Consider the following 26,962-nt stretch of genomic DNA (forward strand, 5'->3'; position numbering starts at 1 on the left):
TCAAACAGAAATATATGTTACTAGTCAGGATGATGGTGCCTTCCTGGTTAGGGTGAAGGCCGTCTCTCATCAGCAAACCTGGATTGCCCCAGAAAGAGGGCCAGTTATCAATAAACGTTAGTCCCTGTTGCCTACAGAAGCTAGTCAGCCACTTGTTAAGCGAGACTAATGTGTTATATCTCTCATCATTGCCTCTCGCAGGCACGGGGCCAGAGACAATTACTCCATGCCTGGACATCTTTCTGGCGAGATCACAAGTCCTGGCTATGTTTCTCTGACTGTCGCATTCTAGTGTCCATCATACAGTCATTAACTTTATCTACAGCTACAGTTTAATGGACAACTAAGAAAACAAGCTAGTGCAGGTGTACATAAACTTATGTCCACCATGAACTTTATCGACAGCTACAGTTTAATGGACAACTAAGAAGACAAGCTAGTGCAGGTGTACATAAACTTATGTCCACCATGAACTTTATCTACAGCTACAGTTTAATGGACAACTTGGAACATGTCAACAAAAGTCGTGCCAGTAAACATGGCCTCCTCTCCTCCTCCACTGTAGCCACATGATATTCCTGTGTGGGACATTTACTTCTTGTTTACCAGGTGGGGGTGTCAACAATGACTGTGAGGACATTTACTTCTTGTTTACCTGGTGGGGGTGTCAACAATGACTGTGAGGACATTTACTTCTTGTTTACCAGGTGGGGGTGTCAACAATGACTGTGAGGACATTTACTTCTTGTTTACCAGGTGGGGGTGTCAACAATGACTGTGAGGACATTTACTTCTTGTTTACCTGGTGGGGGTGTCAACAATGACTGTGAGGACATTTACTTCTTGTTTACCAGGTGGGGGTGTCAACAATGACTGTGAGGACATTTACTTATTGTTTACCAGGTGGGGGTGTCAACAATGACTGTGAGGACATTTACTTATTGTTTACCAGGTGGGGGTGTCAACAATGACTGTGAGGACATTTACTTCTTGTTTACCAGGTGGGGGTGTCAACAATGACTGTGAGGACATTTCTAACAACATGGAGATCATTTCCAGTCTGGGCACATTGTGAAATGATCTGAGCAGATGTTGTTCCCGTAGGAGAGTGCAAATTGTTTTCCTGTGGTTTCACAAGTGTGTATACACACCCCCCCCCCACCCCCCCCCCCCCCACCCCACCCCCATGTGACGCATGTATACCCCCCGCCCCCATGTGACCTTTCTCTGTGCGTCCAACAGGAGGCGTCAGTGAGCCGCGGGCGGAGAATGACAGAGGAGGCCAACATCAGCTGCTTGCTGCACCTCACCACCGACCACCTCTACTTCAAGAAGTTTAAGTCGGTGAAGGCGGTCGTTGCTCAGGTGACCTTCACACACATTCAAGAAGTTGAAGTCGGTGAAGGCGGTCGTTGCTCAGGTGACCTTCACACACATTTACTACTTCAAGAAGTTGAAGTCGGTGAAGGCAGTCGTTGCTCAGGTGACCTTCACACACATTTACTACTTCAAGAAGTTGAAGTCGGTGAAGGCGGTCGTTGCTCAGGTGACCTTCACACACATTTACTACTTCAAGAAGTTGAAGTCGGTGAAGGCGGTCGTTGCTCAGGTGACCTTCACACACATTTACTACTTCAAGAAGTTGAAGTCGGTGAAGGCGGTCGTTGCTCAGGTGACCTTCACACACATTTACTACTTCAAGAAGTTGAAGTCGGTGAAGGCGGTCGTTGCTCAGGTGACCTTCACACACATTTACTACTTCAAGAAGTTGAAGTCGGTGAAGGCGGTCGTTGCTCAGGTGACCTTCACACACATTTACTACTTCAAGAAGTTGAAGTCGGTGAAGGCGGTCGTTGCTCAGGTGACCTTCACACACATTTACTACTTCAAGAAGTTGAAGTCGGTGAAGGCGGTCGTTGCTCAGGTGACCTTCACACACATTTACTACTTCAAGAAGTTGAAGTCGGTGAAGGCGGTCGTTGCTCAGGTGACCTTCACACACATTTACTACTTCAAGAAGTTGAAGTCGGTGAAGGCGGTCGTTGCTCAGGTGACCTTCACACACATTTACTACTTCAAGAAGTTGAAGTCGGTGAAGGCGGTCGTTGCTCAGGTGACCTTCACACACATTTACTACTTCAAGAAGTTGAAGTCGGTGAAGGCGGTCGTTGCTCAGGTGACCTTCACACACATTTACTACTTCAAGAAGTTGAAGTCGGTGAAGGCGGTCGTTGCTCAGGTGACCTTCACACACATTTACTACTTCAAGAAGTTGAAGTCGGTGAAGGCGGTCGTTGCTCAGGTGACCTTCACACACATTTACTACTTCAAGAAGTTGAAGTCGGTGAAGGCGGTCGTTGCTCAGGTGACCTTCACACACATTTACTACTTCAAGAAGTTGAAGTCGGTGAAGGCGGTCGTTGCTCAGGTGACCTTCACACACATTTACTACTTCAAGAAGTTGAAGTCGGTGAAGGCGGTCGTTGCTCAGGTGACCTTCACACACATTTACTACTTCAAGAAGTTGAAGTCGGTGAAGGCGGTCGTTGCTCAGGTGACCTTCACACATATTTACTACTTCAAGAAGTTGAAGTCGGTGAAGGCGGTCATTGCTCAGGTGACCTTCACACATATTTACTACTTCAAGAAGTTGAAGTCGGTGAAGGCGGTCGTTGCTCAGGTGACCTTCACACATATTTACTACTTCAAGAAGTTGAAGTCAGTGAAGGCGGTCGTTGCTCAGGTGACCTTCACACACACAGCTTTACTCATGCTAGTAGTGACTATTTCTGCTTTTTTCATCATCTATATTTGACTTTAAAGGGGAACTGCACTTGTTGCAAGTCATTCACAATCCTTATACAAAACAGGAACACATGTTTTTCTTTTTATATGCACTCTAAGTCGTGAAATATGGCAAGTGTGAGGTGGCTAACAATTCAGCTAATGGCAGTGATCTATTGCGCCCATAAAGTCCTCTAAAATACAAGAGTTGTCTTGAATATTAAGCAAGTATTAGTAATATGGTTAATGTAAGTGCTAACGCAGACAAACTATTGTTAGCGGCGTCGTGATCACATAGTGCTAACTAGCTTATGCTGCTATACTGAGCTGCTGCATCACCTTTGAGTTGGTGAAAGTTAATTGTAGATTATAGATCATTCCTCTCATATATATATATATATATATATATATATATATATATATATATATATATATATCAGTGACGTGCAGTCAGGGGAGGCAGGTGAGGCCCCGCCTCACCTGCCATCATGGAAAGAAAAAAAATGTAAAAAGAAAAAAAAATAATTAAATTGTTATATGTATCCAGTGATTATACTATAAAGTTATTTTCCATTTAACTTCACCAGTTTTAGATTATTTTTATTCAAAATCGCTGAATTTTCACATTTGCCGTTCAAATACTGAGAAGAGACTTGCGGTGAGTCACCAGCCAGTTGAGCCTCACCATGGATTGCGCAATGACTGGGCTAACTGCTGGCCTGCTGTGCAGTGACACCGTATTGCTATATGAATTATATTATACATTTCCATAGTTGAGTTAGCTGAGGTATATAATGTTCAGTGTATTTTGTCAACAACTGTATGTGTGTAACGTATTTCTTGTGCTGAGCAATCATAAAACGGCTGCGAAGAGGCACTGGGTGAGGCTCGCAGTAATCCTGCCTCCTGGTGGTAGAGGGCGGTAGTGATCCCAGAGATCATTCTTGCGACTACTCGGCTGCAGAAGAAGTGACAACAAGCAGCAACAGTTAGCAGCGATCGTTTATTTTTTCCTCTCGTCTGGACTTTTAACATGGAGGATTACATATCTAAAATAAAACAGTTTTCTAAACTGGACTTTCAATGGAAGCAGGAGGTAATATTTAAAGGAAGATCTCCATCGAGACAGAGAGACTTTTAAAACTGAAGAAAGATAAGGAAGACTTCTATAAACAAGTTATCGATGCTTTTGTTCAAAAGGAGCGGCGCATGGACTTCATTTATAAGTAAAGGTAAGACCATAATAATGTTTTTTTTTTATTAAATGTGCTTTTGTGTGCTACAGTTTGTATGTGTAAAGTTAAAGTTAAGTTAAAGTACCAATGATTGTCACACACACACTAGGTGTAATGAAATTTGTCCTCTGCATTTGACCCATCTCCTTGTTCACCCCCTGGGAGGTGAGGGGAGCAGTGGGCAGCAGCGGCGCCGCGCCTGGGAATCATTTTTGGTGATTTAACCCCCAATTCCAACCCTTGATGCTGAGTGCCAAGCAGGGAAGAATGCTGGTATGAGCTTTTAAACATAACCCGTTAACTGCTGCCAATCAAATGGGGAATAAGATACTCTTTAGGGTTCATATGTTTGTAAATCTGACTGTGATGAAGTCAGTGCCTCACCTGACATGAACCTCACCGCAGTGGTGGTGATGAACCCCAAGATGCAGAGATGACAGGCTTGGTACAAGAAAACATGGTTTTAATGTTAAAAAAAAAAGCAAGGAAAAGATGAACCAGAAAGCAGGAAACAGCAAACAGCAAACAGGGACAGGAGTCAGGAGTCAGGAGTCAGGAGTCAGGATCCAGGAGTCAGGAGTCAGGAGTCAGGAGTCAGGAGTCAGGATCCAGGAGTCAGGAGTCAGGAGTCAGGATCCAGGAGTCAGGATCCAGGAGTCAGGAGTCAGGAGTCAGGAGTCAGGAGTCAGCATCCAGGGAATAGCTCACAGCATTGGAGAAACAGGCAGTCCACAGCATACAGCCAACAATAGTCCATCACTGACTGGAGGGCAAGGCAGGCATAAATAGCAGCTGACTGATTGACAGCAGGTGTGGCTGTCAATCACCCTAACCCAGGTGCCAATCAGTCGCACCTGAGGGGAACAGCGCTAAGGGAGGCAAGCAGGAAACTGAACAAAAATAAGAGCGCTGACAGGAAACAAAACACAAACAGAGGGAAAACTAAAACATAACCAAAACTGTCAGTGACAAGCCTGACATATATAAGGGGTGTCAAAATAGATTTTTGAATGAATAGCGATTCTTATGAGTAATGATTCTTAATCGATTAAAAAATCTAATCTATTTTTTATTAAACTTTTTTGTTTTTTAAATCTGTCGTGTCCAGCCACTCAGGCAAATCATATTGTTGATGTAGATGCTCATATCTGCTGTACATACTGTATATATACATATATATGTATATATATATATATATATATATATATATATATATATATATATATATATATATATATATATATATATATATATATATATATATATATATATATATATATATATATATATATATATATATATATATATATATATATATACATATATATATATATATATATATATATATATATATATGTGTGTATATATATATATATATGTGTGTATATATGTATGTATATATATATGTATATATATATATATATATATATATGTATATATATATATATATATATACATATATATGTATATATATATACATACATACATACATATACATATACATATACATACACATGTACATTTATACATACATATACAAAAACATATATATACGTATACACATAAATATATATATATATATATATACATATACATAAACATACACATGTACATTTACACATACATATACAAAAACATATATATATGTATACACATTAAAAAAAAATATATATATATACATATACATAAACATACATATATATGCATATATATATGTATATATATATACATACATACATACATATACATACACATGTACATTTATACATACATATACAAAAACATATATATACGTATACACATAAATATATATATATATATATACATAAACATACATATGTATATATATGTATATATGTATATATATGTATATATACATATATATATAAATATACATATATATATAAATATACATATGTATATATGTATATATATATATATATATATATATATATATATATATATATATATATATATATATATATATATATATATATATATATATATATATATATATATATATATATATATATATATATACATATATATACACATATGTGTATATATATATATATATATATACATATATATTTTGATATACATATATACCGTATTTTTTGGACTATTAATCGCTCCGGAGTATAAGTCGCACTGGCCGAAAATGCATAATAAAGAAGGAAAAAAACATATATAAGTCGCACTGGAGTATAAGTCACACAATTTTTGGGGGGAAATGTATTTGATAAAAGCCAACACTAAGAATAGACATTTGAAAGTGGACCCCGACTTAAACAAGTTGAAACACTTATTGGGGTGTTACCATTTAGTGGTCAATTGTACGGAATATGTACTGTACTGTGCAATCTACTAATAAAAGTCTCAATCAATCAATCAAAAGGCAATTTAAAATGTGTAAAGAATAGTGAACAACAGGCTGAATAAGTGTACGTTATATGAGGCATAAATAACCAACTGCTATGTTAACGTAACATATTATGGTAAGAGTCATTCAAATAACTATAACATATAGAACATGCTATACGTTTACCAAACAATCTGTCACTCCTAATCGCTAAATCCCATGAAATCTTATACGTCTAGTCTCTTACGTCAATAATATTATTGGATATTTGACGCTAATGTGTTCATCATTTCACACATAAGTCGCTCCTGAGTATAAGTCGCACCCCCGGCCAAACTATGAAAAAAACTGCCACTTATAGTCTGAAAAATAGGGTATATAGATGTACATATAAATATACATACGTTTAAACACGCTGTAAAAAAGGATATGTAGACTTTGCAGTAAAAAAAAACCTGGCAGCTCAGTCACCCGAAGTTTACCAAAAATCTACATTTGATTTTACAGTAAAATACTGTAAATAGACCAACCGTACCATCGTTTTAACGGTAAGATTATGTCGACTGAGCTGCCAGCTTTCTTTTCACCGCAAAATCTACAATTGTTTTTACGATGTATTACCGTAAATGGAAAAACTGTACCACTGTTTGGTTACTGTAAAATCTATGGTTGTAGTTTTTACAGTGTATTACTGTAAATTGAAAAGCGGCACCACTGTTTATTTGCCGTAAAATTCTAGCGAGTGAACCAGCAGTTTTTTACTGTAAAATATATTGTACTTATTGTACAATCTGATGGATAACTTCCTTTAAAATCATAAGTCAAACAAACTCTTAAGTATTTATTTAAATTGGAACAAAAACATGTTTGAAATGTATAATAAGATAATATTTGTTGCATTAAAGTATGCAAGTGCACTCTGGAGACAAGTGGAGGAATACTTTATTGAGGCATATTATTTGCAGGCCATGTAAAATGATGATCTGGTGTTTGACACCTGCTGATGTGGTTCAGCTTGAAAGCACGTCAGGTGCACATTGGCATGTCATGCACAAAGCACGTCAGGCATGCACACAAACAGCAGTCAACAATACATGTCACTGGCATGCACACAAACAGCAGTCAACAATACATGTCACAGGCATGCACACAAACAGCAGTCAACAATACATGTCACTGGCATGCACACAAACAGCAGTCAACAATACATGTCACTGGCATGCACACAAACAGCAGTCAACAATACATGTCACTGGCATGCACACAAACAGCAGTCAACAATACATGTCACTGGCATGCACACAAACAGCAGTCAACAATACATGTCACTGGCATGCACACAAACAGCAGTCAACAATACATGTCACTGGCATGCACACAAACAGCAGTCAACAATACATGTCACTGGCATGCACACAAACAGCAGTCAACAATACATGTCACTGGCATGCACACAAACAGCAGTCAACAATACATGTCACTGGCATGCACACAAACAGCAGTCAACAATACATGTCACTGGCATGCACACAAACAGCAGTCAACAATACATGTCACTGGCATGCACACAAACAGCAGTCAACAATACATGTCACTGGCATGCACACAAACAGCAGTCAACAATACATGTCACTGGCATGCACACAAACAGCAGTCAACAATACATGTCACTGGCATGTACACAAACAGCAGTCAACAATACATGTCACTGGCATGCACACAAACAGCAGTCAACAATACATGTCACTGGCATGCACACAAACAGCAGTCAACAATACATGTCACTGGCATGCACACAAACAGCAGTCAACAATACATGTCACTGGCATGTACACAAACAGCAGTCAACAATACATGTCACTGGCATGTACACAAACAGCAGTCAACAATACATGTCACTGGCATGTACACAAACAGCAGTCAACAATACATGTCACTGGCATGCACACAAACAGCAGTCAACAATACATGTCACTGGCATGTACACAAACAGCAGTCAACAATACATGTCACTGGCATTTGTGGCAATTTCAAGGATTTTGATGCATTGAGTTAGAATGCATGAAAATCATGTGTGTTCTTGTCTCACATAAACATTGTGAAGTGCAGTACACACTTTTGATGCATTGAGTGTTTGAGTGTCCATTGTGTGACTATTGTTGACTCCCTGACATGATGTTTGTTCCCAGGTGGCTTCATACATGACATCATACATGACATGATGTTTGTTCCCAGGTGGCTTCATACATGACATCATACATGACATGATGTTTGTTCCCAGGTGGCTTCATACATGACATCATACATGACATGATGTTTGTTCCCAGGTGGCTTCATACATGACATCATACATGACATGATGTTTGTTCCCAGGTGGCTTCATACATGACATCATACATGACATGATGTTTGTTCCCAGGTGGCTTCATACATGACATCATACATGACATGATGTTTGTTCCCAGGTGGCTTCATACATGACATCATACATGACATGATGTTTGTTCCCAGGTGGCTTCATACATGACATCATACATGACATGATGTTTGTTCCCAGGTGGCTTCATACATGACATCATACATGACATGATGTTTGTTCCCAGGTGGCTTCATACATGACATCATACATGACATGATGTTTGTTTCCAGGTGGCTTCATACATGACATCATACATGACATGATGTTTGTTCCCAGGTGGCTTCATACATGCGTGCTGTCAATGACGTGTACGACAAAGTGGAGTTTGATGGAATCAAGCTGATCCACTTCAAACTGAAGTCCCTCACTGTAAGAAGAGTCTCTGTGCATAATAGATGTGTTATAATATAATGGATGCACTTAATGGCTGCTCATTCCTGTCCTGGTCAGGTGATGAGCGAGGAGAAGAAGAAGGATCCTCTGCATCCTCTCTACATCGGACCAGAGAAGCTGCTGAGTCTCTACTCGGAAAACAACTGGGGCAACTACTGCTTGTCCTACCTCTTCACCAACCGAGACTACAGCGGCGTGCTCGGCCTCGCTTGGGAGGGCAAGCCTGGTGAGTTGGAGTCTTCATCATAATCCTTCATCTGCAGCTAATGCAGGCTTAGCCATTGCAGAGTTCAGCAGTAGAAACATTCCAAAGACCTTATGGCACCTACAGAGACTTGGGCAGATTTGTGTGTCCATCCTCAAGACAAATATTGGACTTGAAAGGTGAACTAATGTTGTTGTAATGAGCCATGTTTGAATCTCTGCATGGTGCACTGTTGATGCATTGAGGCCTAGCTGCCTATATAGACCACTCCCTAGCTTTCTTCATGGAGGCCTAACTGCCTAAACTGCTCCCCAGTTCCCTTCATTGAGGCCGAGCTGCCTATATAGACCACTCCCTAGCTTTCTTCATGGAGGCCTAACTGCCTAAACTGCTCCCCAGTTCCCTTCATTGAGGCTGAGCTGCCTACATAGACCACTCCCCAGCTTTCTTCTAACCAACATCCACTGCATGGACTTGTAGTTTGCACTTTTTGTTCTTATTTTGCCTATTATTTTGCAACTAAAACAATAATATATATTAAATAATAATACATTAAAATAAAAAAAATGAAGGCAAATTGAGCCACAATAACTTAACAGCACCGTAGGCTCAGTAGGCAGAGATTACAAAGGAAAATAACAAGTTAGCCTTTACGCAAACCATAAACTGATAGGTGTGGGCTGCACCTGGGAACATTGAGTGATTGATTGATTGATTGATTGATTGGTTGATTGAAACTTTTATTAGTAGATTGCACAGTACAGTACATATTCAGTACAGTTGACCACTAAATGGTAACACCCCAATACGTGTTTCAACTTGTTTAAGTCGGGGTCATGGTAAACACACTGTGCACTTCTGATTGGTGTTTCTATGCATGCGTGTGTGTGTGTGTGTGTGTGTGTGTGTGTGTGTGTGTGTGTGTGTGTGTGTGTGTGTGTGTGTGTGTGTGTGTGTGTGTGTGTGTGTGTGTGTGTGTGTGTGTGTGTGTGTGTGTGTGTGTGTGTGTGTGTGTCTATGAGGCTGCAGTGCGTTAATAAATGTCCCCACACGATGTACATTTGACAGTGATTCATAGCATGGAAGCTAACATCAGCCTACGGTGACAGCCAACATATCTACTAACGTTACTTACCACCATGTGCTTTGTTGAGGTCATGGAAGCTTAAGCTTGTTAATCATGTGACCGCCTGGCTTTGTTTGATTGGTGAAACGTCACCAGTGACTGCATTTGATTGGTGAAACGCAGGCATGCATAGATCCTACTTTGAAGGTCTGTCTGACAAAGCAAAACAAACAAAGCGTGCATTAACAGATGGATCAAAATTAGTAGCTAATAGCGAGCTGAATGTAGATAAATGGAGCGGAGTAAAAGTAGCGTTTCTTCTCTATAAATATACTCAAGTAAAAGTAAAAGTATGTTGCATTAAAACTACTCTTTGAAGTACAATTTATCCCAAAAGTTACTGAAGTAGATGTAACAGAGTAAATGTAGCACGTTACTACCCTCCTCTGCAGATAGAAGTGAGAACTTGACACTACTTTATATTAGAAATGACAACAGTGGAGGATGAATGTCACATAACAAGAAGATAGAGAAAAAGAAGAAGCTTATGACTACGGCGTCTCCACGGACTACAATAGCGGACGCGCGCACATTTTCAGGACTTATGCAGATCCCAAATACAGATCAGCAGGTACCAGAAGGTAAGCAAAGTTGCTTTTGCATAATATTGCGAAAGAAAACGGCAGGTAATATGTCTGCTAATGGGTGCGGTCCTTATACACACACCATAATAATCCATCAGGCGGTGTGGCTTCATAGTTTACCAAAGTCGTACTAAAAACATTTTGATAGATTTTTGAGCGCCGTGTGTAATGTTCTATATTCTCAATGGAACATTTAAAGTTTTGGTGTTTACTGGCGTCATCTTGCAGTATCTCTTATGTGTGACTGCCATCTACTGGTCACACTAATCATCACACCATGTACCAAATAAAAAAGCTTCGAGGTCAGTAAGCAAAAGCAGAATTATGCCGTACATTAGGCGCACCGGGTTATAAGGTGCACTCTCCATTTTTGATAGCTGTGGTCTTACACAAATAATAAATGAACCCACGCATCGCAACGGTAATACAATAGATCTAGTGCTTGTCAGGGGTGTCACCACCTCTAAAGTTACGATACTCCTGTACACTAAAGTAATGTCCGATCAATACCTTATAAAATTCGAAGTTCTGACTCATTGTCAACAAACTAATAATAATAATAATAACTACTATAGCACCCGCAACATTAATGCTGCCACAACGACGACTCTTACTGACCTACTGCCTTCGGTAATGGCACCATTCCCAAATTATGTGGGCTCTATTGATAACCTCACTAACAACTTTAACGACGCTCTGCGCGACACCATTGATATTGTAGCACCGCTAAAGCTAAAAAGGGCCCCTAAAAGGCGCACCCCATGGTTTACAGAAGAAATTAGAGCTCATCAATTATCATGTAGAAAGCTGGAACGCAAATGGCGTGCGACTAAACTTGAGGTTTTCCATCAAGCATGGAGTGATAGTTTAATAACTTATAAACGCATGCTTACCTCAGCTAAAGCTAAATATTACTCAAATCTCATCCACCTCAACAAAAATGACCCTAAATTTTTGTTTAGTACAGTAGCATCGCTAACCCAACAAGGGACTCCTCCCAGTAGTTCCACCCACTCGGCAGATGACTTTATGAATTTCTTTAATAAGAAAGTTGAAGTCATTAGAAAAGAGATTAAAGACAATGCATCTCAGCTACAACTGGGTTCTATTAACACAAATACGACTGTATATACGACGGATACTGCCCTCCAAAATAGTTTCTCTCTCTTTGATGAAATAACATTGGAAGAATTTTTAAAATGTGTAAATGGGACAAAACAAACAACTTGTTTACTTGACCCAATTCCTGGGAAACTTATCAAGGAGCTTTTTGTATTATTAGGTCCATCAGTGTTAAATATTATAAACTTATCACTTTCCTCTGGCACTGTTCCCCTAGCATTCAAAAAAGCGGTTATTGTAAATGTGCCTTATAGTCTGAAAAATACAGTACAAAGATTACACTCACTCATCATTTCATCAAGTTTAATTTGTATAAATACATTACGCCTTTGAGATGATTATGTTTACTCTTTGTTGTACCTGTCAAAACTTGTGTTAATATTTATTGTATTATTCCTATTGCCATAGAATAGAAATGAGTAGTTGTACTGATATTAGAAAACTGCAAACATTGCTAATAATGCAAATATGTTTGGAGTCACAATATTAGAGACACCTCTCAGTGATGAACTACATCAACAATAATAAACATGCACTATTGTTTTTGTAACTTTTCTTTATCCATTTAGGTTGACAAAACAAAAACTAAGACATGGGAATGCAAATAATAAGCAACCATTGCTCCAAAGCCACAGACAACTGCACTTGCAAAGGACCTCAACAAAAGCCAAACAAAAAGCTCATCAATCTGAAAGTGGAGATCAGTCTTCTTGACATATTTCAGGACCCACCCAGACTTCCCCAAAGTTCACAGAATTCAATGTCAGCCTAATCTTTTCCAGTTTGAGAAAATAAAGAACATATTTAATCCAGTATTGTTAAATGAATATTTATCCGACTACGTCAATCCAAACCAAGAAGGATATTTTGATACAGTTTTTGTGCTGGATCACATTTTGTCTGCTGGTGTGGACCTTCATTTCATATGAAAACACAACAATTAGGGATGTTCCTTTACTATTTGTTCACTTTCCATACCATACCCATATTGAATATTGCATTGGTCAATATTGATGCTGATTAAACGGCAAGAATAACTCACACTTGTATTATTTTGTAGTGTGGAATGTTACAAAAGGCTTGGTAGAGAGAAATGAGTCAAACAGTGAACAATGGTCGGTATAGAAAACACTAACCCATTCATTATTAACAATCTGAGAAGGACTTATGCGGGTCTTGAAGTTATTCATTTCATCTCATGACGCAGTAAATGGAGTGACGCGGACACGGTTGTTACTGGATACTTCTAATATGCCCATTTTCAATATCATATGATTATCTGAGCAGCCGATACAAAGTCATTCATCATTAAAGGACAGAGGTTTTCAAAGTATGAAGTGCAGAAGGAACGTCTTCAAACCTGCTAAGTTAACTTCACTTATGTGTGTTTATATGCTCAGCACTCCGGTTGTCTCCGTACATGTTTGGCCTCTCATCTGAGTAGGCTTCATCAGTTCATGCTCAAGACTAGATAAGACAGCTGCAGCTGTCCACAATAGATAGGACAGCTCAAACAAATGCAAATGTTCTAAAAATCCAAATACCACGCTGTCATTTATTACAGTAGACTATTTTACCGCTTGTCCCTCTCAGGGTCGGGGGGAGGAGCTATATATATATATATATACACATATATACATGTATGTACATATACTGTATATACGTATATATAGATATACATATATATATACATATATATATATATATATATATATATATATATATATATATATATATATATATATATATATATATATATATATATATATATATATATGTATACATATATATATATTATATATATATATATATATATATATATATATATATATATATATATATATATATATATATATATATATATATATATATATATATATATATAAATATATATACACTACCGTTCAAAAGTTTGGGGTCACCCAAACAATTTAGTGGAATAGCCTTCATTTCTAAGAACAAGAATAGACTGTGGAGTTTCAGATGAAAGTTCTCTTTTTCTGGCCATTTTGAGCGTTTAATTGACCCCACAAATGTGATGCTCCAGAAACTCAATCTGCTCAAAGGAAGGTCAGTTTTGTAGCTTCTGTAACGAGCTAAAGTGTTTTCAGATGTGTGAACATGATTGCACAAGGCTTTTCTAATCATCAATTAGCCTTCTGAGCCAATGAGCAAACACATTGTACCATTAGAACACTGGAGTGATAGTTGCTGGAAATGGGCCTCTATACACCTATGTAGATATTGCACCAAAAAGCAGACATTTGCAGCTAGAATAGTCATTTACCACATTAGCAATGTATAGAGTGTATTTCTGTAAAGTTAAGACTAGTTTAAAGTTATCTTCATTGAAAAGTACAGTGCTTTTCCTTCAAAAATAAGGACATTTACATGTGACACCAAACTTTTGAACGGTAGTGTACATACATGTATGCACATATACTGTATGTATGTATATGTACATATGGATATACAAATATATATATATATATATATATATATATATATATATATATATATATATATATATATATATATATATATATATATATATATATATATATATATATATATATCCACACACATTCACACAGTGTATATACATACATGCATATATGTATGTATATATATACAGTACAGGCCAAAAGTTTAGACACCTTTTCATTCAATGCATTTTCTTTATTTTCATGACTATTTACATTGTAGATTGTCACATCAAAACTATGAATGAACACATGTGGAGTTATGTACTTAACAAAAAAAGGTGAAATAACTGAAAACATGTTTTATATTCTAGTTTCTTCAAAATAGCCACCCTTTGCTCTGATTACTGCTCTGCACATGCTTGGCATTCTCTCCATGAGCTTCAAGAGGTAGTCACCTGAAACGGTTTTCACTCCACATGTGTTCATTCATAGTTTGATGTGACAATCTACAATGTAAATAGTCATGAAAATAAAGAAAACATTACATTGAAATGAGAAGATGTGTCCAAACCTTTGGCATGTACTGTACACACATATATATATATATATATATATATATATATATATATATATATATATATATATATATAATTAATAAAACTATGGATAAAGGTATTGATATTCATATTGACTAAATAACATGAATATTGATACTGTTGCAATAGAGATTGGAGGTTTTAGTGTTGACACTTTTTTGTGTATCTACTGTCTACTTTTGAAAAGCATAGTAATAGTCAAATGCAGGATGTGTCCACTTCTTTATCAAATGGACTTGGTTGGAAGGTGAACTTTTTGGTTAAAAAGAAGTTGAGTGAGAAATGTTCTCCGCAGCCCAAATAACCGTCTTGGTGAGATTAGTCTGCACAACCTTGACCTTGAAGCTTTTGTTGTTGTTGTTTTTATTTTACCATTTGGGTAACTATCTTCCTTATCTCCCCCTCCTCCTTGTGCCCCGCGGTCAGAAGGGGTGATAGTCAATGCATTTGTGTGAAGGTTGTTGAAGGAAAGAAGGCACTAGTGGACTATTGTCAGAGTTTGTCCTGAACAATGTGCTGTTGAAGGAAAGAAGGCACTAGTGGACTACAACTAACAATGTGCCTCCAGAGGAGAATCATCTTCAACTTTTGGCTGAACATTTCCTGCAGTTAGCTTTGTAGCGGCGACAGCATCCACTGGAGAGTTAGTTCCTGGATGTGTTTATCCGCACAACTAAGAATAGGACCCCCAGAACTAAGAATAGGACCCCCAGAACTAAGAATAGGACCCCCAGAAGCCAGAATAGTACCCCCAGAAGCCAGAAGGGAATGAAAGCCCTCTTCTGCTCACCCTGCCAACATTTACTCTTTCTAGGAAGCTCAGCTCCTTGAATGAAGTGTTTATCAGAGGGCGGGACTACTTTGGACTAAAAAGCAAGGCGTCTGTCCACACGCTGAATTGTTGTAGGCTTTGCTTGCCGTTTAGCATATTGATGGAAGATTGCTGGCAGAGTGACAGAATGGGCCTCATTGTTTCTACAGATGGGGGCAGGAGGTGGTGGGGGGGGGGGGGGCTCTTGTTATTGTTTTCCCACCTCCCAGCACAATGGCAGCCTTACCAACATGAACATGCTGATGGGAGATCCAGATGACCACAGCTGCTTCCCACAGTGCTCAATAACTGGCTGTTTCTTGGAATGGAAATACCTTTAACAGGCGAGCGTGGCACACCCGCCCCTCCAAAAAGGCTGGTTTGGAATTATATAAGAGGTGTTACATCAAATATCACGTGACCAACTTAAAGCCATAACCTTTACATTTAAGCTATCAGACAATCTATGACACAACTTTTCTTTTCTTTTATATCGACATTGGAAAAGATAGAAATAGTCAATTCCGAAGTGAACATGCAATGTCTAAGATGACATTTTATCCATTTTATCCAAAATCGTGATTTTGGATTTGTGATATCTATACCCAAATAACTGTTTTCTGTCAGATTGAAATAAAGTGAATATTCTTTTATTACCTGTTCTGATTAAAAGTCCGCAATCACAGAATGTTATCAGGCTGAACATTACATTTGATTAATAAATAGAGAAGGTTAAAACATTGTCATGCAGAGATCAAATACCATTAACTTGTACAACATGTAATGTACGGAATACCACAAGCATTTATTTACACATTACATGACCACAAACCAAACCATGACCGTAACAATCCACATTTTGTGTTATTAATGCGTGAAAGTGTCATCTAAACGTGGAATGCAAGTGCTCCTAAAGCAGGAATACACATTTTGTATTCCTGCAAAATGTCAAATCTGGCAGACACAAACACTCAGCAGGTCATTTTTTATTTCTCTTTAAGCTGTTTGAAAAAACCTTTGAGTAAAGCAAACTAATTCTATAGTCATGGTAATAAAACACTGGAAAATGGTATGTTTAGGGTGCACTTATTGATGACAAAAAATGATATTTATCTGTGATTAATCACGACTAATTTAGAGTTAACTATAAACAAACTGCGATTAAATGGTTTGACAGCCTTAATATAAATATACACTTTTTAACAGTTTGTGTTTGACCAGAAAACACTTGACTCTCCAACTACCACGATGATGAACCAACATTAAAATAGTCTAGTAGGCCTAAATATTCTGTAAAAACAAGGCAGAGTTTTTATTTGCCAATTATATTTCATATTTTTGCCCATTGTAACATTACACACAAAAACACTGTACTTTAATAAGTGATTATTTGGCATACCACTAGATGGAGCCCGTGTACCACACTTTTGGAATAGATGCTTTATAGAGTCTTCAAAGTGTGCACATTCCATCCATCCATTTTCTACCGTTTGTCCCTTTCAGGGTGGGGGTGTGGGGGGGGGTGCTGGAGCCTATCTCGGCTGCATTCATTTACTAAAATAATGACTTTTGTCCGGGCTTCAAACAATTATTCATGTTGTTTATGGCTAACTGTTTTGCTAACGAACCTCCAATCACAAACCATGTTCAAAGACCAATGCAGTTTGTAAATGGAGGTTTCACTACAAAGTATGTGGAATGCAACTTGATTTATTTCATTACACTCACTTTGTGTTGCCCCTCAAAATATACTTTGTTGTATACTTTGTGTTGTATACTTTGTGTTGTATACTTTGTGTTGTATACTTTGTGTTGCCCCTCAAAATATACTTTGTTGTATACTTTGTGTTGTATACTTTGTGTTGCCCCTCAAAATATACTTTGTTGTATACTTTGTGTTGTATACTTTGTGTTGTATACTTTGTGTTGCCCCTCAAAATATACTTACAAATATTTAAATGCTGAATTTCCTCTTTTCTGACTTATCAATGTTAATGTTGCAACAATTTCCTTATGGATCAATAAAGTTTGTCTAAGCACGCATAGCAACATGGACACCTCACATACAACATGGACACCTCACATACAACATGGACACCTCACATGCAACATGGACACCTCACATGCAACATGGACACCTCACATACAACATGGACACCTCCCGTGCAACATGGACACCTCACGTGCAACATGGACACCTCACATACAACATGGACACCTCCCGTGCAACATGGACACCTCACATACAACATGGACACCTCACATGCAACATGGACACCTCACATGCAACATGGACACCTCACATACAACATGGACACCTCACATACAACATGGACACCTCACATACAACATGGACACCTCACATACAACATGGACACCTCACATGCAACATGGACACCTCACATACAACATGGACACCTCACATGCAACATGGACACCTCACATGCAACATGGACACCTCACATACAACATGGACACCTCACATGCAACATGGACACCTCACATACAACATGGACACCTCCCGTGCAACATGGACACCTCACGTGCAACATGGACACCTCACATACAACATGGACACCTCCCGTGCAACATGGACACCTCACATACAACATGGACACCTCACATGCAACATGGACACCTCACATGCAACATGGACACCTCACATACAACATGGACACCTCACATACAACATGGACACCTCACATACAACATGGACACCTCACATACAACATGGACACCTCACATGCAACATGGACACCTCACATACAACATGGACACCTCACATACAACATGGACACCTCACATACAACATGGACACCTCACATACAACATGGACACCTCACATACAACATGGACACCTCACATACAACATGGACACCTCACATACAACATGGACACCTCACATGCAACATGGACACCTCACATACAACATGGACACCTCACATACAACATGGACACCTCACATACAACATGGACACCTCACATGCAACATGGACACCTCACATACAACATGGACACCTCACATACAACATGGACGCCTCACATACAACATGGACACCTCACATACAACATGGACACCTCACATACAACATGGACACCTCCCGTGCAACATGGACACCTCACATACAACATGGACACCTCACATACAACATGGACACCTCACATACAACATGGACACCTCACATACAACATGGACACCTCACATACAACATGGACACCTCACATGCAACATGGACACCTCACATACAACATGGACACCTCACATACAACATGGACACCTCACATACAACATGGACACCTCACATACAACATGGACACCTCACATACAACATGGACACCTCACATGCAACATGGACACCTCACATACAACATGGACACCTCACATACAACATGGACACCTCACATACAACATGGACACCTCACATACAACATGGACACCTCACATACAACATGGACACCTCACATGCAACATGGACACCTCACATACAACATGGACACCTCACATACAACATGGACACCTCACATACAACATGGACACCTCACATACAACATGGACACCTCCCGTGCAACATGGACACCTCACATACAACATGGACACCTCACATGCAACATGGACACCTCACATACAACATGGACACCTCACATACAACATGGACACCTCACATACAACATGGACACCTCACATACAACATGGACACCTCACATGCAACATGGACACCTCACATACAACATGGACACCTCCCGTGCAACATGGACACCTCACGTGCAACATGGACACCTCACATACAACATGGACACCTCCCGTGCAACATGGACACCTCACATACAACATGGACACCTCACATGCAACATGGACACCTCACATGCAACATGGACACCTCACATACAACATGGACACCTCACATACAACATGGACACCTCACATACAACATGGACACCTCACATACAACATGGACACCTCACATGCAACATGGACACCTCACATACAACATGGACACCTCACATGCAACATGGACACCTCACATGCAACATGGACACCTCACATACAACATGGACACCTCACATGCAACATGGACACCTCACATACAACATGGACACCTCCCGTGCAACATGGACACCTCACGTGCAACATGGACACCTCACATACAACATGGACACCTCCCGTGCAACATGGACACCTCACATACAACATGGACACCTCACATGCAACATGGACACCTCACATGCAACATGGACACCTCACATACAACATGGACACCTCACATACAACATGGACACCTCACATACAACATGGACACCTCACATACAACATGGACACCTCACATGCAACATGGACACCTCACATACAACATGGACACCTCACATACAACATGGACACCTCACATACAACATGGACACCTCACATACAACATGGACACCTCACATACAACATGGACACCTCACATACAACATGGACACCTCACATACAACATGGACACCTCACATGCAACATGGACACCTCACATACAACATGGACACCTCACATACAACATGGACACCTCACATACAACATGGACACCTCACATGCAACATGGACACCTCACATACAACATGGACACCTCACATACAACATGGACGCCTCACATACAACATGGACACCTCACATACAACATGGACACCTCACATACAACATGGACACCTCCCGTGCAACATGGACACCTCACATACAACATGGACACCTCACATACAACATGGACACCTCACATACAACATGGACACCTCACATACAACATGGACACCTCACATACAACATGGACACCTCACATGCAACATGGACACCTCACATACAACATGGACACCTCACATACAACATGGACACCTCACATACAACATGGACACCTCACATACAACATGGACACCTCACATACAACATGGACACCTCACATGCAACATGGACACCTCACATACAACATGGACACCTCACATACAACATGGACACCTCACATACAACATGGACACCTCACATACAACATGGACACCTCACATACAACATGGACACCTCACATGCAACATGGACACCTCACATACAACATGGACACCTCACATACAACATGGACACCTCACATACAACATGGACACCTCACATACAACATGGACACCTCCCGTGCAACATGGACACCTCACATACAACATGGACACCTCACATGCAACATGGACACCTCACATACAACATGGACACCTCACATACAACATGGACACCTCACATACAACATGGACACCTCACATACAACATGGACACCTCACATGCAACATGGACACCTCACATACAACATGGACACCTCACATACAACATGGACACCTCACATACAACATGGACACCTCACATACAACATGGACACCTCACATACAACATGGACACCTCACATACAACATGGACACCTCACATACAACATGGACACCTCACATGCAACATGGACACCTCACATACAACATGGACACCTCACATACAACATGGACACCTCACATACAACATGGACACCTCACATGCAACATGGACACCTCACATACAACATGGACACCTCACATACAACATGGACGCCTCACATACAACATGGACACCTCACATACAACATGGACACCTCACATACAACATGGACACCTCCCGTGCAACATGGACACCTCACATACAACATGGACACCTCACATACAACATGGACACCTCACATACAACATGGACACCTCACATGCAACATGGACACCTCACATACAACATGGACACCTCCCGTGCAACATGGACACCTCACGTGCAACATGGACACCTCACATACAACATGGACACCTCCCGTGCAACATGGACACCTCACATACAACATGGACACCTCACATGCAACATGGACACCTCACATGCAACATGGACACCTCACATACAACATGGACACCTCACATACAACATGGACACCTCACATACAACATGGACACCTCACATACAACATGGACACCTCACATGCAACATGGACACCTCACATACAACATGGACACCTCACATACAACATGGACACCTCACATACAACATGGACACCTCACATACAACATGGACACCTCACATACAACATGGACACCTCACATACAACATGGACACCTCACATACAACATGGACACCTCACATGCAACATGGACACCTCACATACAACATGGACACCTCACATGCAACATGGACACCTCACATACAACATGGACACCTCACATGCAACATGGACACCTCACATGCAACATGGACACCTCACATACAACATGGACACCTCACATTCAACATGGACACCTCACATACAACATGGACACCTCACATGCAACATGGACACCTCACATACAACATGGACACCTCACATTCAACATGGACACCTCACATACAACATGGACACCTCACATACAACATGGACACCTCACATACAACATGGACACCTCACATGCAACATGGACACCTCACATACAACATGGACACCTCACATGCAACATGGACACCTCACATACAACATGGACACCTCACATGCAACATGGATGCCTCACATACAACATGGACACCTCACATGCAACATGGACACCTCACATACAACATGGACACCTCACATGCAACATGGACACCTCACATACAACATGGACACCTCACATGCAACATGGATGCCTCACATGCAACATGGACGCCTCACATGCAACATGGACACCTCACATACAACATGGACACCTCACATGCAACATGGACGCCTCACATGCAACATGGATGCCTCACATGCAACATGGACGCCTCACATGCAACATGGACACCTCACATACAACATGGACACCTCACATACAACATGGATGCCTCACATGCAACATGGACGCCTCACATGCAACATGGATGCCTCACATGCAACATGGACGCCTCACATGCAACATGGACGCCTCACATGCAACATGGACACCTCACATGCAACATGGACGCCTCACATGCAACATGGATGCCTCACATGCAACATGGACACCTCACATGCAACATGGACACCTCACATACAACATGGATGCCTCACATGCAACATGGACGCCTCACATGCAACATGGATGCCTCACATGCAACATGGACGCCTCACATGCAGTGACAGAAATGCTACAGTCTGTTCCTCATAAGCACAATTTGGCTCAATAAAAAAACTCTCTTTTCAAGTCTTACTTGACAAATAAAGAAAGTAGAAAATATGAAATATACTATTAGCAAATCCAGATGTTCAATGTAATGATGTAAGTATAAAGATCAGAATTGATATATTTAGTTATGGAATGCTAATGTTTGTGGCCAGCATGCATGTGCTAGGTGCCGTCCTGGTTCTGACCAATGGACTTGCTTTCTGACTAATGTGCTAGGTGCCGTCCTGGTTCTGACCAATGGACTTGCTTTCTGACTAATGTGCTAGGTGCCGTCCTGGTTCTGACCAATGGACTTGCTTTCTGACTAATGTGCTAGGTGCCGTCCTGGTTCTGACCAATGGACTTGCTTTCTGACTAATGTGCTAGGTGCCGTCCTGGTTCTGACCAATGGACTTGCTTTCTGACGTGTGACACACCATCCGTACAGTCATGTGACAGTGACCAGCTGTTGGTAAACAAAGGACAGCCTTTTTAGGAACGTTACATAATCCTAAAGATGTTGACAAGTTTGGCAGGCAAAGGTATTTACCAAGGTCACTTACATAAGCTTACCAATCCTATGTACACTATGTGGTTGACTTACAGTCAACAACACGTGGGATCTATAAACATCTTTTTCAGAAAGTCTTTGGACGCACCTTGAATAAAAAGGTGCAATCACCAAATGACATTAAGTTTAAGCAACAATGTGAAGAATGTACACTTTTGACCACCACTGCATATAAAGGGAATGCATGTGCAGAGCACATACCTTTTACATGATACATCATATCAAGTATATCATATCAATCATTACAATCAATTATCATGTCATGTGGGTGTGCATTTTGTAACAGTAGGAATTATTTGTGTTCATGTTGCACACAGACGTATTTGAGTGACGGACCGGAAGCCATATTGAGTGTTACGCTATTGATGTATGTGCGTGTGTATTTATCAGTGATGTGCGGTGAGGTTCATGTCAGGTGAGGCACTGACTTCATCACAGTCAGATTTACAAACATATGAACCCTAAAGAGTATCTTATTCATCCATTTGATTGGCAGCAGTTAACGGGTTATGTTTAAAAGCTCATACCAGCATTCTTCCCTGCTTGGCACTCAGCATCAAGGGTTTTAATTGGGGGTTAAATCACCAAAAATGGTTCCCGGGCGCGGCGCTGCTGCTGCCCACTGCTCCCCTCACCTCCCAGGGGGTGATCAAGGGGATGGGTCAAATGTAGAGGACAAAATTCACCACACCTAGTGTGTGTGTGACAATCATTGCTACTTTAACTTAACTTTAACTTTACACATACAAACTGTAGCACACAAAAACGCACATTTAATTAAAAAAACTTTATTATGGTCTTACCTTTACTTATAAATGAAGTCCATGCGCCGCTGTTGTGCCGGATAATGCACCCCCGCCGTAGAATGCACCCCCTGACGGGAGTGTTATATCAACTAAAGCCCACACTTAAAGTTTCCACGTGCAAGATTGAATCTATTTAAAAAAGTGATTTAATAAGAAGCCAAAAAATGCAAAAACAATAATGTTGGTGTTGGAGGAGTTGTGAATGAATGAAATATGAAATCCGTGCTGCAGTCTGCAGGTGTACCTAATGTTGTGGCCCAGCAGTCATTCACAACTCCTCCAACACCAACATTATTGTTTTTGCACTTTTTGGCTTCTTATTAAATCACTTTTTTAAATAGATTCAATCTTGCACGTAGAAAGTTTAAGTGTGGGCTTTAGTTGATACAACACTCCCGTCAGGGGGTGCATTCTACATTATCCGGCACAACACCACCAGGAGGCGGGATTACTGCAAGCCTCAGCCAGTGCCTCTTCGCAGCCGTTTTATGATTGCTCAGCACAAGAAATACGTGACACACATACAGTTGTCGACAAAATACACTGTACATTATATACCTCAGCTAACTCAACTGGAAATGTATAATATAATTCATATAGCAATACGGTCTCACTGCACAGCAGGCCAGCAGTTAGCCCAGTCATTGCGCAATCCATGGTGAGGCACAACTGAGTGACGCCTCAACTGGCTGCTGATCACCGCACCGTCTCTTCTCAGTATTTCAACGGCAAATGTGAAAATTCAGCCATTTTGAATAAAAATAATCTAAAACTGGTGAAGTTAAATGGAAAATAACTTTATAGTATAATCACTGGATAAATATAACAATTTAATAATTGGCACGTGAGGCCCCGCCTCACCTGCCTCCCCTAATGCACGTCACTGATATGTATAGATAAAAAGTGTAATACTCCATCATTCAGTTGTGAATGTGTATGTCCTATTTTGACCAGGACTGTACATATAATGTCCAGCTGAGTGTAATTGTAATGAATAGAAGAGTGATGGATGTGTGGTGTTGACAAAAAGATGATAGAAGTGCATTTCCCATTGCACTGCACACATAGTTGACCACTTTAAGACTTCAAAAAACAGGTGTTGATAAAAGACTCTGAGATGTCACATGACATCATGTTGGAGGTGTTCAGCCTCTTGTGCTAATATACATGCTAATTATCTTTATTTCCACAAAGGACATATAGTACCAATAAAAGTACCAATAGATACCGGTATCGTAGCGATAAAATCTTAGCGATAGACATCTCTAATTACAATTAGCGCTAAATGTTGAAGATCACATGAAGAATGACTCACCAGTGTCATACTCACCTAAAACACCATCTTTGTCTTCAGGTAACTCAGGAGGAATCTGCTCCAAATACACCACCCTGCATGACGGCCGCAAGTCCACCCTCAACACAGGCCTGGTCACCATTCAGAACTACGGACAGTTCCTGCCGCCCCGGCACGTCCAGCTGACCTTTGCTCACGAACTCGGACACAGCCTCGGCTCTCCGGTCAGTCCCTGCAACGTTGGTCAGGTCTAGCCTGCAGGCACACTTCACTATAGAACGTTGGTCAGGTCTAGCCTGCAGGCACACTTCACTATAGAACGTTGGTCAGGTCTAGCCTGCAGGCACACTTCACTATAGAACGTTGGTCAGGTCTAGCCTGCAGGCACACTTCACTATAGAACGTTGGTCAGGTCTAGCCTGCAGGCACACTTCACTATAGAACGTTGGTCAGGTCTAGCCTGCAGGCACACTTCACTATAGAACGTTGGTCAGGTCTAGCCTGCAGGCACACTTCACTATAGAACGTTGGTCAGGTCTAGCCTGCAGGCACACTTCACTATAGAACGTTGGTCAGGTCTAGCCTGCAGGCACACTTCACTATAGAACGTTGGTCAGGTCTAGCCTGCAGGCACACTTCACTATAGAACGTTGGTCAGGTCTAGCCTGCAGGCACACTTCACTATAGAACGTTGGTCAGGTCTAGCCTGCAGGCACACTTCACTATAGAACGTTGGTCAGGTCTAGCCTGCAGGCACACTTCACTATAGAACGTTGGTCAGGTCTAGCCTGCAGGCACACTTCACTATAGAACGTTGGTCAGGTCTAGCCTGCAGGCACACTTCACTATAGAACATTGGTCAGGTCTAGCCTGCAGGCACACTTCACTATAGAACGTTGGTCAGGTCTAGCCTGCAGGCACACTTCACTATAGAACGTTGGTCAGGTCTAGCCTGCAGGCACACTTCACTATAGAACGTTGGTCAGGTCTAGCCTGCAGGCACACTTCACTATAGAACGTTGGTCAGGTCTAGCCTGCAGGCACACTTCACTATAGAACGTTGGTCAGGTCTAGCCTGCAGGCACACTTCA

At 40.6% G+C, this 26,962-nt stretch overlaps 1 protein-coding gene across 2 annotated transcripts in view; it reads left to right on the forward strand.

Moving 5' to 3' along the window:
- Positions 1-26,962, forward strand: part of LOC133634992 (disintegrin and metalloproteinase domain-containing protein 10-like) — a 90,505-nt gene that overhangs the window by 39,342 nt on the left and 24,201 nt on the right. For both annotated transcript variants that reach the window (XM_062027656.1, XM_062027655.1), the window contains 4 exons: positions 1,243-1,365; positions 9,077-9,169; positions 9,251-9,419; positions 25,932-26,095. In XM_062027656.1, the coding sequence (XP_061883640.1) occupies positions 1,243-1,365; positions 9,077-9,169; positions 9,251-9,419; positions 25,932-26,095 (549 nt within the window). The remainder of the gene's footprint in view (positions 1-1,242; positions 1,366-9,076; positions 9,170-9,250; positions 9,420-25,931; positions 26,096-26,962) is intronic.

The sequence above is a fragment of the Entelurus aequoreus genome, linkage group LG19 (genome assembly GCF_033978785.1).
Source record: "Entelurus aequoreus isolate RoL-2023_Sb linkage group LG19, RoL_Eaeq_v1.1, whole genome shotgun sequence".
NCBI classification, from domain to species: Eukaryota; Metazoa; Chordata; class Actinopteri; order Syngnathiformes; family Syngnathidae; genus Entelurus; species Entelurus aequoreus.